This window comes from Histoplasma capsulatum (assembly GCF_000150115.1).
Source record: "Histoplasma capsulatum G186AR genomic scaffold supercont2.5, whole genome shotgun sequence".
Taxonomy (NCBI): Eukaryota; Fungi; Ascomycota; class Eurotiomycetes; order Onygenales; family Ajellomycetaceae; genus Histoplasma; species Histoplasma capsulatum.
The window spans coordinates 2,008,891-2,023,639 of NW_025544805.1; the positions used below are offsets into that span (position 1 = coordinate 2,008,891).

Here is a 14,749-nt window from a genome sequence, read left to right on the forward strand (position 1 = left end):
CGGCGGTTTTTGTGGGGAGTTGTGACATCAGTCAGCAAGTTTGACAAAAAATCACACCTCGGCCAACAACAGGCACAAAAATAACATCCGATTGCGTATCCATGTACAGGTTTCTCTGCCATATACGGCGGCTTATTGGTTTAATTTGTTATTCTCTATTAATTCCCTTTACTATTTTATGCAGACTTTATATCCCACTGAGCTCTGATCTATAAATTTACGTCACCGAGAAAAAAAAAGGATTTGCCCCACCATGGCCCCCAACAGGAAGAAGAGGAAGCCTGCTTCAAATCCAGCCAGAGGTTTTACAACAATCTCAGTACCATCGAAGCTAAAGGCGCCTGAATCTTCAACATTATTGTCTTCCGCCAGTGTGCCAATGGAGCGTCAGCCGGAGTCACGATCTCAAACGGCTTCTGTCGGGGCCCAAGAGCAGCCTGAGCTTCAGCAGCTATCCCCAGATGAGCTCCAAAAGCACCTTGAGGATGCTGAGCTACAGCTGCTGGTGGAAAAGTATGGCGCAAAATGTAAGAATGACTCTTCTCGCCAAGTACTAAAGTTGGAGACAGAGAAACGTATCTTGCGGCCCCAGGCTTCAAATCTAAGTGTTACGGACTGGCTATCTCCCGAAATTCTCAACGAAATTATGGAAAAAGAAAAACTGGAGATAAATCAATACCGTGAGCAAATCTCTAAAGCTGAAATGGAAGAGACCCAGATATGTTCGGAGGAGGAGCTCTCCATAAAACTTTGGACTCTTCGAGAGTCGCTTCTAGGCTTGGGCTTTACACAGCTGGATGTTGATGAAGCGCTGAAGGCTACTCTGAAACTTTCTTTCAATGATTCAGCCGCTCTTAAGGACATTGTATGGGGCTTAGACCAATCTTTAGAGTGGCTTGGGATGAGTTGCGATGAGAACGATCTGCCAGCATACGACAAGCTTCGCAATAACGTCTCGAAGATTGCTACCAAAGATGCTAATCTCCAAACGAGTGAGCCTATCATTTCACTGTACTTGTAGAGCGTCCGCTAAATATCGATAGGTAATGCAAGCTCTACTCCATCTAGCACTGGTTATAATACATCAAGTGATACTCGCCCAAAGGAACAGGGAATTCAAGCCAAAACAGGACTGAACCTAGCCTGCCATAGCTCTGATGAGTCTGACTGTGATCCGGATTTTCTTGTTCCTAAATATGTTGAAATCCAAACGCAACTTTACGTGCAACAACCAGATTTGTTTGACAAGGCGAATAAGAGGCTAAGAAAAGGGGTTTCATCGTTAACACTGGAGAATGATAAGACTTTGGTTAACGCTGCTAAGCTTAAGAAAAAACTTTCAAGGATCGAAAATGACATTTTGTTCGACCGCGATCAGGCAGAGAATATGTGGCAAAATAAACTCGCTGAGTTAAGAAAAGATACCGCGAAATTCTTACGGAATGCCGTCGCTGAAGAACGGCAAATTGAGCCGCCTCCTGCTGAGTTGACAGACACCCAAATCCAGGACGCCTCTGACAAACTGGCCGAATCTATATGTTCAGGCTCAAATGAAAATGATGATATGTTAGGCGGTTTGTTTGGTGCTGATTTGGAGGGCCCTTCGGCACCGTCTTCGAGTTCTGGGGCAAATGGCAGCACAATCATACGCAATAGGGATTTTGGAAATCCAACGGGCATGAACCCACGACGAGTCCTCGAGGAAGCGTGCCGGGCAAGGTTTGAGAGATACCTCTTTTGTGCGGTTTTTCCTGGCTAACTTTTATCTAAAAAAGGGACTCCGGGTGTAAAATATATTACAGAGACATATCACCGGCGTCTTTCTCTCATCGCAAAGAGATTGAAATTAGATGGTCAAAGGCACAGGATATCGCACCGCAACCACCACTGGGTGACATATCATTCAGAAGTGATTCGCATTTAGTATACGCATCTATGGCCTCAATATCCACTCCTACTTCCTTACAGGCTGAGTCTTACATATCGACTGTGGCTCTTTTCGCAATACTTTCTCATTCTCAGAAAGAGAATAAAATTTACATGAAATTGCCTGCCGTGTGGCGGGATCTATGGGACGAACTTATTCATGTTAAGAAACATTATGAAGACGAAGTTGATAAAGGAATTCTGAAGGGCATTCAAAAGCTAGTCCAAGAGAAAATGTCAACGCAGGAGGAAGATGTTATTCTTTTAGGAGGTTTTGTGAAACGGAACGGTGGAACCAATCCTCCTATTCCGCGGGAAAACAGTGTGTCAAAACAAACTGCCAAGACGCATGAACAGCTCCAAAATCTCTGGACGCAAAGATCCTCAACATCTTCTTTCGTTTCTATGGAATCTTTCCGAAAGACGTTGCCCATATGGCAGTTCAAAGACCAGATTTTAGACACCCTTGCAAGCAATCAAGCAATAATTATCTGCAGTGAAACGGGGAGCGGGAAAAGTACTCAAGTGCCATCATTTATACTCGAAAAGGAACTGCTATCGGGCCGTGATTGCAAAATTTATGTCACCGAACCTCGACGAATTTCAGCCATGTCCCTGGCTAAAAGATTGAGTGACGAACTCGGAGAGGATAAAAACGCTGTAGGGACAAACCGCTCCCTTGTTGGATATGCTATTAGATTGGAAAGTAAAATTTCAAGTTCGACACGACTAATATTTGCGTATGTATAGCCTACAGTGTAACCAACCATTTTCTAATAAGCTTTTGCTAACAAATTCTCCAGCACAACAGGTGTTGTGGTTAGAATGCTAGAGCGTCCTAGGGATTTCGAGGATATTACACATCTAGTATTAGATGAGGTACACGAACGTACAATTGACAGCGATTTCCTTCTAATTATTCTCCGCAGGCTGATGCAGGAAAGACCAGATCTGAAGCTTGTATTGATGTCAGCTACAGTAGATGCCGCACGGTTTTCAAAGTATCTCCATGGCGCCCCTGTATTGGATATTCCGGGTCGGACGTTTCCTGTTGAAGTTAAGTACCTGGAGGATGCTATCGAAATTACGAAGCATTGTCCAAACAATGATGGACTTTCTGCACTAACAGACGACGACGACGAGTTGCCAGACCAATCGCATGACAAGCCTACAGGAGACTTATCATCCTCTTTAGTTGGATACAGTAGGCAAACCCGAGAAGTTGTAACTGGAATTGATGAATATCGCCTAGACTACAAACTCATAGTCAGTCTCCTCTTAGCGATTACAACAAGAAAGGAATTTGAGCAATACAGCAAAGCCATTCTCGTTTTCATGCCCGGAATGGCAGAAATTCGGCGACTCAATGACGAAATCTTATCCGAGCCGTTATTTAACAAAAGCGATTGGGTCATACATGCGCTACACTCTTCCATTGCTAGTGAGGATCAAGAAAAAGCATTCCATATTCCACCTACAGGCGTAAGAAAGATTGTGATCGCAACGAATATCGCAGAAACAGGTAAGCCCATTCTCTTTATTATCTCTACTCTCAACTAATTTTTACCAGGCATTACGATTCCCGACATTACGGCGGTTATTGATACGGGCAAAGAAAAAGTTATGCGGTATTTCTCAACTATTCATCCTACCCGATCAATTACTTCAAGATTAATGATGGAAATAGGTTCGATGAGAAACGACAGCTATCCAAATTAGTTGAATCGTTCATAGCGCGCGCCAACGCAAAACAACGTCGAGGGCGTGCGGGTCGAGTACAGAGAGGCCTTTGCTTCCATCTGTTCACAAAGTTTCGACATGACAAATTGGTTCGTTTAATCATGTCCTTGTCTCGATCTACAACTTAAAACACCCACTTATATTAACGACGATCAACAGCTTGCAGATCAACAGACACCTGAAATACTCCGGCTTTCGTTACAAGATCTCATCCTTCGGGTGAAAATATGTAATTTGGGAGAAGTCGAACAGACACTTTCGGAAGCCATCGACCCTCCCTCACCCAAAAATATTCGCCGTGCCATCGAAGCTCTTAAAGAGGTCAAGGCATTGACGAATTCGGAAGATTTGACTCCACTCGGTAGACTACTTGCGAAGTTGCCTTTGGACGTCTTCCTGGGCAAGCTCATTATATATGGGGCTTTTTTTAAATGCTTAGACAGCGCTGTTAGCATTGCCGCTATTGTTTCATCTAAGTCTCCATTTGTCAATACGGTTGGCTCTAACACACAAAGGGAGCTCGCCAAACTTGCGTTTAAACGAGGTATTACATATTCTATCATGAGTATTTTATTCTTAATATTCTAATCCCCGAGACAGGAAACTCCGATCTTCTTACTGTTTATAATGCCTATTTATCCTGGAAACGGCACAGAAGTACTCCGGGAATGAGTGAACATGCATTCTGCAGGAAAAATTATCTAAGTTCGCAAACCTTGCAGAATATCGAAGATGTGAAAATGCAGCTCTTGACATCAATTGTTGACTCGGGATTACTCAATCTTGATCCTGCAGAGACAGATTCCCTTATTAGGTTCGCACAGTTTTTCTGCTAATTCTTACTCATTCGTCTCTGATCAAGTCTAACGTCGACCAAACGCAGAGCTCGCTTTACCGGCCGCCAACGCCAATTCTTCACCGTACCCAAACGGATGGATATCAACAGCGAAAATGACATAATCGTGAATTCAGTCATTGCGTGGAGCTTCTATCCCAAATTGCTTATCCGCAATGGAAAGGGTTGGAGGAATGTTGCTAATAATCAAACTGTGTCCCTCCACCCAACATCAGTGAACAAAAAACCGGACGCTACATTGAAGTGGCTTTCATTTTATCACATTATGCAAGCTGGTACTCGATATCTAAACGCCCACGAAACTAGCCCCGTGGAAGATTTTGCAATTGCATTACTCTACGGGGACGTCGAGTTCAAGGTAACTAATCCGCTCCTGCTTCCCGTTATGCGTCCTTCTTTCTCTCCCTGCATTTTTCATTGCAGATGTATACTGGCTTTTTCCCACTCGATTTACTAACATAGAACGAAAGTTATACGCTGGAATAATTGCTATAGACGGCGCGCGCATTCGATTCTCTGTCAAGGATTGGAAATCAATGCTCGCCCTCAAAGCACTCGCCACTAGAGTACGAAATGCTTTATCTTTTGCTATTCGCAATCCGCACAAAGAATTGAGATCTAACCAGAAAGGGTGGGTTGAGTTATGGCAAAAGGTGTTTTCAGAGGCAAAGGAAAGAGAGCTTCGAAAGAATCGTTCTTTGTTTTGATTTTCTTTTCCAGATTTTGGTAGTATAAGGGAAATCTTCTTAGGATGCATCGACGGAGGAGTATGTACAAGTTGGCTTCATTTGGCTGACAACGCCACACTGATGGGATAGTTGCATATTTTGTCTTGTTTGGATGGAGGTGATCTCTCGAGGGTGAATATTTGGTCGGTTGTTATATTTTGTGATAGTAATATGTCCACATAATTGAAATTAGTGCGACATTAACCCACTCATTATTGGATGGATGTCAAACAAATGATTCTATTCTAAAATATCTAGCATGGCTATCCATTCCCATATCAGAGTAACCAAGGTGGCTTTCAGGGCTCATAAACCTGCTGCGCATGACAATGAAATCGGTTTCGTTGAGTCACATAACAAAAGATAGGAGAGACGTAAGGCAATGACATATCAAATGCACAAGAGAAATGAACTCTCTAGAATCCTGGGTACGGTTACAATTCTCGTTGGAACATGCTTAGGACACTTCTCTGTTTATCCGGCGCCATGTGCAAAGTTGCAAATCGAGCCTCTGGGAGGCGACATCCAGCTTTGACGCTTTCCAAAACCCTGGATACGTACAGTCGTTAGTCAACATCTTTTAGATATCGAAATGGCTTTTACGATGAAAAGTTACGATTGAGATGAAATGTAAAGCTCCAGATAGATATGTGCGCTTCGGTTGTATATTAGGGGAGAGGTGGGAAATACAAACCATTCAACACCGACAAACTTCAAACCCTTTCTACCCACTCGTTGTATTTCACGCTGCAGCTTCGTCGCTGCAAGACCTCCGCCAGCACCACTTTCGTTTCGATTGTTATTTGGCCTTCCGAGAATAACATGAGTAGCTGTACGTCGAGCGAGAGCGAAAGTGACATTTGCACCATTTGAAACGAGAAGATGTTTGAGTTTATGATCCGAGATGAGAGGATAAGTGGAGCCGTTGACATAAATGGTCAAATTAGCAAATATTCCCTTGGATGCAGACCCTGGAGATTCTGGCTGAGGAGTCATATGGAGTTTGGTTTGGATAGACTTGGGAATCGAATTGGAGACAACTATTTCTAATTCTCTTGCTGCCGGAGTGCAAGATGTGATAGGTTCAACTTTTCTCCCTGAGCCAGCAGTATCTGAAGTATTTTGAGCTTGATCTCGATGGACCGCCGGGCAGTTCTTCTGCCTTTCGCTTCCCAGGTCATCAAGAACAAGCGCTCCGTTTCCTTTGGTGATCGGAATCTTGTCCCGTTCTGTGGTGCACTTCGTATCTGACCTCCCTTGCACATCTAGTCGCCTTTTCTTAACACCGCCCATTAAATTCCTTATATCTCCAATCCGCTCCTCTCTCCGTCTAATGTCATCATATTGATCTGAGGACACCCAGTCCCATTCGCTATCCCTTCCGCTGCACCCGCCGCCGCGACCGGTGGTATCTCTAAATTGCTTCCCAAGTTTCCGAGATAATACCTCTTGCCACCCGGGAGAACTGCTGCGAGAATGTTCAGCCCGTTGATGTCCCGTTGATACAGAATTCCAAGGGTCAAAGGTCCCAAGAGCGGTGACCGAGGGAGTGGTTAAGATGTCACGGATGGAAGAGGGTAGATGGCGCTTATTGCGGGACATATCGTTTGCCCTTGCTTCGAGGTTTAGCACAATATACTACTACTAATAGTATCGAGGGAGATGGAAGAGTTCATTATATTGCTGTGGCAGAGCCCTGCTATATCCACAAAATCAAAAGATAACACAACCTCTCATTACCTACATAGTAGGTACGCAGGAGCGTTGAGTAATAGCGAAGCTGATATGTTTCCTGGTTGTCGGCCTTTTATGTGGCGATGTTATCGTTTTTCCAAAAGTGGTTTAGCTGGTGGTGATCGAGCTGATAAGATCTGCCTCTGATTAGTCATGCATATTATGTTTCCGAACCATCTGTTCAACGACAAAACGTTGAGAAAACTTGTCTGAGACCTCGGCACCACAACCAAAGCGTTTGCGTCTATGCGCGTCGTACCTGCTTCATGCTTTGTCCGGATGCACAGCTTATGCATTTCGGGGCCAGCGCTGTTCGGTGCCGATATGAGCTAGATGAGCATACCACCCAGCACTTCGAAAGATACTAGTATTAAAGTGGGATATGTCATATCTCAATATCTCACATTTGATGTCCCTGTGTTCCCTTGATAAGCAGACAAAAGCGAATACTCGGCTACCACCCAAAGCATATTCAAAATTTAAAGGGAGTTTGGGATATTGCATTCCAAGGAAGCCAGGTTGATTGAGCTGTCACGAGCTCGTCCGATATGGTAGAAAAGGCGCAGCCTAAGACATCAACAGAATATGAGCGCCTATGCTGGGCTGAGGGCCTCTTGCTAACTACCAACAACTTTGAGTTCCTTGTCTGGCAAGTTCTCTATTTGCGTCTCAACACCCTGCTCATGACTCAGAAGTGATCTGAACTGCTTTACGTACCCAGGTCCGGACTGTTCTCTTTTGTGTTGTCGACTATAAATTCTACATCATTCTACGCGCCCATGATTGGTGACAGGTCCTGTGCTCTTGATGTGATCCCGTTTTGGAGCAAGAACTGGCTGAAAAGGATACTCTCCTCGAGAACATGGTGGTGTTGAACGACAAGAATTTTCATGTATGTCTAAATTGCATGTGGAGAGCCTTTGCTACTAACAAAAAAGAATTTCTATGTGATCGACTGTCCCCTATTCCGATTCGCGACTCGCAGTCTTTGCATTCCGCAATTGCAATTGGTGATTTGTCCAAACTAGCACGTTACTCTCGAAGGAAATATGTAAATTGGGGGCCAACCAAATTCTGGCGGCTTATCATCGATTTTTACATACCAAAGCTGTTTCTTGCCAAATACCTTTTGGTTTTGGATTCGCATCGGTCAAAATTTCCATTTCCACTCTTCTTCCCATCAGCAGCCTTGTTCCAGTGATATCATTTGGTACATGCATGCACTGTAAATCCCTGCAGCAATGAACAAACAATACACCAGTGAACCATGGAAAAATTCCTTCTTTGCCCACCACAGAAGCTTTAACAAACATTTGGTATTTCCCATTCGAAACTGATGTCCTCTCCCAGGCCCCAGGGAAGAAAATTCAATAAACGGAGCAGCAATGCAACACAAGTGGCGTTTTCTGTCCCATAGAAACTAGAGGAAAACAACCCAACTTCTTCTTCCCGTTCTTTACGGGATGTTTCGTCCTTTCCCTTCAATGGGAGGGACACACTACGTGGCACCTGTGAGATGGGGGCATTTTTGCCTAGGCTACCAGTTAACCGCACCCTGTATGTGGCTCCAGTGAAAGCGCTAATCGGCATAAAGGTTGTAGCCAGATATTATTTCCATGTGCTGGAGATGGCTAAAGCAACAATGGGTTGGTGGGAATACATGTACGACATGAATATGTTACCTCCCGTTACCTTGGCGAGTAACCCACCCAATCGGGCAATAGAGTGACTTTCCATCTCGATCTATGATCGACCAACAGAGTAAGTTTCGGCTGTGGTGTAAAGATATCTATTTTCTAACTTTTTTCGCCTCGGCAAAAAAATCTCCCTCCCAAGCCTATTTTTTATTCCCGGTTCTCCTGCTACGGTTGTCCAAGTCAACAAGCACTCGCGAGTTCTTCAGGTAACTCAAAGAGTTTTCAAAAATCGGGGAACCGTGGTTTTGCTGGTTTTCTCAAAATCGGGTCTGGGTCACCGATACCTTTTCAGTTCATTTCGGAGACATATTTTATCTATTTTGCCCGTGTGTCATTCTCTACTGAGCTGTTTGGCATTCCCCATACTTCTTTAAATAGCCATATGGCGGACGAAGAGCGTCGTACGCACTCCTGTTCAACTCTGATAGTCGATTCATTGCTCTTTGGTATCGATATTTATATTCTTTTTCGCTTACGGAATTACATTTTCAAACATCAACCAAAGGCAATAGGACAGCATATGGGTGTATAATTGCTATTGCAACTCTTACCTGGCATTGTCGGGGAAGTATGGAATACAGGAGTAAATCCATCCACGCAACAACGGACACCGACCTAACATGCAAACGTGGGCTGTGTACGAGCATATTTCTCTGTCCTTTAATAATAGGATAATAGTATGTTGCGGATAATATTATGCTTTTGATGGCTATGGAAGTATCATCTCCCTACGCGACCAGACAATTGGACCATTCTGGAATAAGACATCAATGGGAAACAAATGCGAAGTGACACTCTGTGCTGTTAATATTTGCAGTGAGTGAGGCAAAATCAAAGAGGAGTTCCTGGGGATGCCAAAGTAAGAATAACCCATATTATCAGTGGCAATAAGGGGAAATAAAACCATACTGCATTGTCTTCCCCTTGAGAGCCCCCGCGCGGGAGGTTCTGAGCGTCACGCAACGCCACGAGGCAGAGTCTGTCAAACACTTTTAGCCATCAAGGCAAAAGGCGTCTGTGTTCAAAGTATATGTGTATACATGCAAGTGTGCAGAAGAAACTGATATACACATTTCAAGCATCAGACTTTGGGTATTGACAAGAGGATACAGAGTGATGCTTTCCACCCTTTCAGCACTTGCAAAGGTCCATTGAGAGACATCTGGCGCTATTAGTCATATTAAATCCGTCATTTCAGACGACGTCTCCAGTCACGAAACGATGTGATCGTGGACGTAGAAGTAAAAAAGGAATAACATTGAGAAAACTGTGCCACAAGGACCGCAGGTTGTCGGAAAACAACAACTGAAGATTACCATATCTATCTCACTTTATTGCTCCAGTTGGCAAAGATATACAAGTTTGGTCCAAGCTGAGAATGGGTGGGGACGGAAATATGCATTGATAAGGGGTTGTGCGTCCATAAGACGAAGGACTCAGGAAGCAACAGGCGAGTCTTCATTTTGCAACTCCGACCTCAGAAGTACAAGAAGCAGCGGTATCAGAACAAAATTTTATCCAGAACTTCTCGTTAACACAACACATATATACACATTATGTATGATGGTTGACCCATTTCCTGGAAATTAAAGCTTGTCGTTCCTGGCGGTCAAAAAGTCACACGCACGACACGCGACACGCGACATGCCCTTACGCCTTTGATTTCCCTGTGTAACTAATCACAGCATATACCTCTTCCTACACGTACGGACGAGGTACTGCTCGTGTTGCACAGGCTCGGATCACTCTTCAACAAAAGCCGAAATAAATGCAACGATTCACCACCAGGCTCCTGTCAGGCTGACCAGCGGAGTTTACCAACCGATGGCATTAAACCGGACATTTCATAAAGTGGTTTGAACATCTGTACCCCATACTCAAGCCATGAGGGATGTCCTGGAATCTCACAAAAATTAGTGACGGGAGACGAAGACCCATCAGCCAGACCACTTCAAGTTCGGAAAGAAGGAGGTGCTGGGGGCCATTTGGCACAGAACCGGGATATGGCCCAAAGAGGACATGTTCGGAAAAGCCAGTCCAACCCGAGCGGGCACTCCTGTCTTGTGATGTAACTCTTGTACTCACAGCTAACTGCGATCTCCGAATATAAAACGCAGCTCCGTCAAATAATCCAATCGCGTGAATTGAGGGTATTTTGTGGTGTTTTCAAAATGGTCCCTGAATATAGTCCTTGGTGAGAGTTTCATTCTGTGTTCTAGGCAGAGAGGGAAAGCTAGGCTGGAGATGGTTTGGCGTAGCTGGTGGCTCCAAGATAGGATCCGTGGCGTGGATCCGTTCTGTCGCTGCCTTGTATACTCGCATATGCATGAACGGGTCGATGCAGCTGAAACGGGGCAGGCCATCCACAAGTGAGCTATGATTATGCTGGTTCTTCAAGTCTTGGGCCAGTTGAGAAGGGACTAAAATCTGTACCACATCGGGAAGCAAGGGCGGTGGTGGGATGTACTGGTGGTGGGGTCACTAGAGTGCGCCAGGGTCTTGGACTGGGGAGTTGAGGTACTGTACAAAACCTCGGAGAGGTCATCAACAAAACCAAAAAACAATAATCACGCAGTGCTCGTGATCCCGTAGTGGCTGGAGGTCAGCGGCCAAAAACAAATATCCAAAGTTGGAAGCACTTTCCTTGATCGATGTCGATATTTGTGAAGCCAGGATCGCTTTGACCATCATCTTGCGAATCGGAGGCGAGCTGATCGCCCACGCTAGACATCTAGAAGCACTTGAGTAAAATATCCAACGTGGTTGATTTGTTCCGTTGGCTGATGGGCGGCGGCGCATTATCAGATGATAGAGCCCCAAGCCGCAAGTTGCCCTTGCAAGTAGCACGACAAAACAGCGCCAAATTCCAAGGAAGATAAGCGGCGATTCTTCGGGAGACCAGTTGGTGGAACCGTGCTGGCAGGTGAATAATACCAGCCAAGAACATCCTGGGACGTTGCTAACGGGCCAAGCGACGCTTGGTGGGCAACATTCAGGGATAGTATGATGGTCAGAGTGTCACATACGTGGTCGCTTCCATCACCAGTCAATCAAGACCAGGTGCTGCGATTGACAAGCCCAGCTTTCGGGCTATCCCAATTCAGGTAGCCTGTTCGCTGGCGATCAACGAAGCCAAAAAATTATCCACCATTCTCTGGTCCTTTGTTCTCGACTTGTTGCTCCCATGATTGGAGGCAGCGTCATCTTCGCTCAAGGCCTCCCCTTTCATCCGGCCCGTCGATACATGAACCGCTTTTTCCCTCATTGACTTCACCCCTGGTTGTTGTGTGATTTGTTGTCGGCTTGTAATTCTCGCCCAGCCGCCGCCAAATGGTGCGGCTCTGGGCTGTTTAGAGACTCCAGACCCTCTTAGTGTGCTGTTTTGGTTAAATCCCCTGCCCCAGCATCGTGGCCCTGCCTCTTCCGTCTCAACTGCGCGTGCAGGACTCCGAATCCAACACTTGTTGACTTTGTGGAAAAGAAATTTCCACAATTTTTCTTGTCCCCGAGAATCCCATCCATATCGTCTCTGAGCCAATATGGCCATTCGTAAATATTCTTGTCGAGTCAAACGCCACGAGTAACCGAGCGACTATTACGATCGGACCGGACATTGAACCCTGAACCCTGCCTTAGAAGTACGCAGTAGTGATTTCAAGGCTCGGGGTTTGATCCTTCAATAGCGGGAATGACCAGCTTGCTTGCTTTGATCGCAGAGTGGAGTCTTTGTTCCTTGCGCAAGGGAGCCAGTCAGTTGAACTGTATCCTGGAGCCAGCCGCCTGGAAGCCATGGACTGCAAATTTCAGTATGGGATTCCAATGGGTTAGCATCGAATTGTATTTACCGTCCAATACTGCGACAAAGTCTTCACATCATTCAATGATAAGAATCCATCAAACACTGAATGTTCGAATGCTATTGAACAGCTAATGATGGGTGCAGACCGGCTGGTGTGCTTCGTCGATGCATCGTATCTTACCGATACGCTAAAACAGATATTGATAAAATACAGATCGTATTTACGTCATATTTTACCGAGGTAACTACTTCGTATTGTTTGTTATTTTGGTACTGTACTGGCTTTCGCTAGAGTTTTTTTTTTTTTTTTGAAATATACGAGAAAGACCATATCACACTTTCATGGGAAGTGATCCTGGATTGTCAATGATGGTGCGGCAAGTAATCATACTTCCCAGGAAGCTGCCGCAGTCTCTGTATCATTAGTAAATCCCTTTGGATAAGCCTATAGACGACAGGTTAACGGTCAGAATAAAGCGACTTCAACTTTCTACACCCGGTGTATGTTACCATTGTAGGAAAGAAGACGAGGACACACCAGGGCTGGAGTTTAGGGAACTGAACCTTCCGCGGTTCCGTGTTCTTCATTATCGTTTCTTAGAATCTTGCAACCAGAGGGGTAGTCAGCGTGGGTGCAACGATGATAGATGATGATAAATTTAGGCGGGGCATCATCAATTTAGTTTTGAGCTCCACCTTATGCCTTGAATTATTGACAGGGAATTGTGATCACGAACAAGCAACGAGACTCCAATGCCCTCCCAAAAAGATAGGCTAGTAATCGAGTACATGATTACGGGTCTTCTGCGTTCGCTCTCGAGGTCGGATGTTTGCGCGGAGGCAGAATGTCTTCCAGCTCTATCCGCTCACCCATGAGAATATCCTCGAAAATTTTATGCTCCAGAGATATACAATCCATGGAAAGAAAAAGCTGCCGAGGCTCAGCATAAAGCACACGGACATTAGAATCCGGCTATGCTGTGGACCCCATGTAGTCGATCGCTCGTATCCCCAGTGGATACAGTTGGTGCGAAATTACTTTCCCAAACAAAGTCTTCGCTAGATTGCAAAGCAACTTCAGCTCTGATGACTGACTAACCTATACGTCACTGAGAACTTTCCGCTGCTCTTCATACGAACTTCTTTCCAGCATGGCTTTAGATGACAAACATGAAAGCTTGAGAGTTCCTTGAATGGCAAACTAATGGCTGTTCGTACGGGGATATCTCACCCAGAGGCCCAATGTCTGCACCTGCATGCATCAATGCGGTCATCACTCAAGCCTAAATCCAGTATCACACTTGCGCTTACATACCCGACAACCGTTGCAGTCAGAGCCTCCACAAAATAATGCAATGCGAGGTTAATTCTACTCCCTGCAGCTGACAGGCAATTCCGGCGGGCTCTTCCAGCTTCCCCTTGCAGCAGCGAGTTCCTTAGGTCCTGGCGATGCCACAAGGATGGACGAGACGGAGCCATGTGGATTGGACCAAACAGCCGATAAGTAGGTCAACTCAAAAATAATCATACCAACGAACTTGCGGACGGTTCACATGTACTGTACATCGTACTGTACATGTGTTTCTTCCCACCACGGCTTATGAAATCGTGTTTCCGAAATTGAATGCAGAAGAACACGATATTTTACTTAGAGCCTCTCAAGCCCAAGAAGCAAAAAAAAATATTAACTAAGTTGTTGTTTCTTAACTCCATTTCCTCGACCCACGAACAAAGGGAAATCAGCAATATTCCCTCAAATCATACCTGGCTAGATAAAGTGCGGATGATTGATTGCCTTAATGATCTCCACTTGAATGAACTACAATGTGTATTTTCTTCATTCTCATTTACTCAGAACGTGCTGCAGCACTACCTCGTGGCTATCTATCGAAACCTTCCGACTGGCCAGTTTGCTCCACATTGGAAACATGTACCTCCTATCTGTATATCCTACATTTATAAAGTTGCTTATCTTGGATGTGATTCATTAAGCTGGTCCCAGTTCCTTTGCCTACTCAAGTTATTTCCCTATGGGAACGTTGGACCGACTTGGTTGATAAAGTCTTTGACTGAATCTGTACTGATATTTTTACCTGCGCTTTGGCATATGCATATATGTATTGTCCATGCTCCGATAACGATCTCTCGGATTAGAAAACCCTCAAGATTTGGCTTCTGAAATTATTCCTCAATAATCAGTCTCGCACAAATTGAACAATTCAGATTGGAGTATATGATTAGATTACCCCTGGTTGAGCATTACGACTAT

At 44.9% G+C, this 14,749-nt stretch overlaps 3 protein-coding genes across 3 annotated transcripts; 1 reads left to right on the plus strand and 2 right to left on the minus strand.

Moving 5' to 3' along the window:
* Window positions 1-253: 253 nt before the first annotated feature.
* On the plus strand, window positions 254-5,427 carry HCBG_04633 (DEAH box polypeptide 36; the record flags this gene model as incomplete). Its single annotated transcript, XM_045431682.1, has 10 exons — window positions 254-992; window positions 1,044-1,719; window positions 1,803-2,666; window positions 2,730-3,448; window positions 3,497-3,554; window positions 3,614-3,755; window positions 3,826-4,210; window positions 4,267-4,480; window positions 4,550-4,880; window positions 4,993-5,427. The coding sequence occupies 10 exons, from the start codon at window positions 254-256 to the stop codon at window positions 5,227-5,229; spliced, it is 4,365 nt and encodes a 1,454-aa protein (XP_045288235.1).
* A 257-nt stretch (window positions 5,428-5,684) lies between these two features.
* On the minus strand, window positions 5,685-6,852 carry HCBG_04634 (uncharacterized protein; the record flags this gene model as incomplete). The annotated part of the gene is made up of 2 exons (XM_045431683.1): window positions 5,685-5,799; window positions 5,945-6,852. The coding sequence occupies 2 exons, from the start codon at window positions 6,850-6,852 to the stop codon at window positions 5,685-5,687; spliced, it is 1,023 nt and encodes a 340-aa protein (XP_045288236.1).
* Window positions 6,853-11,781: 4,929 nt separating this feature from the next.
* On the minus strand, window positions 11,782-12,228 carry HCBG_04635 (uncharacterized protein; the record flags this gene model as incomplete). The annotated part of the gene is made up of 1 exon (XM_045431684.1): window positions 11,782-12,228. One exon carries the CDS (start codon window positions 12,226-12,228, stop codon window positions 11,782-11,784), a length of 447 nt encoding a protein of 148 aa, XP_045288237.1.
* Window positions 12,229-14,749: the final 2,521 nt, after the last annotated feature.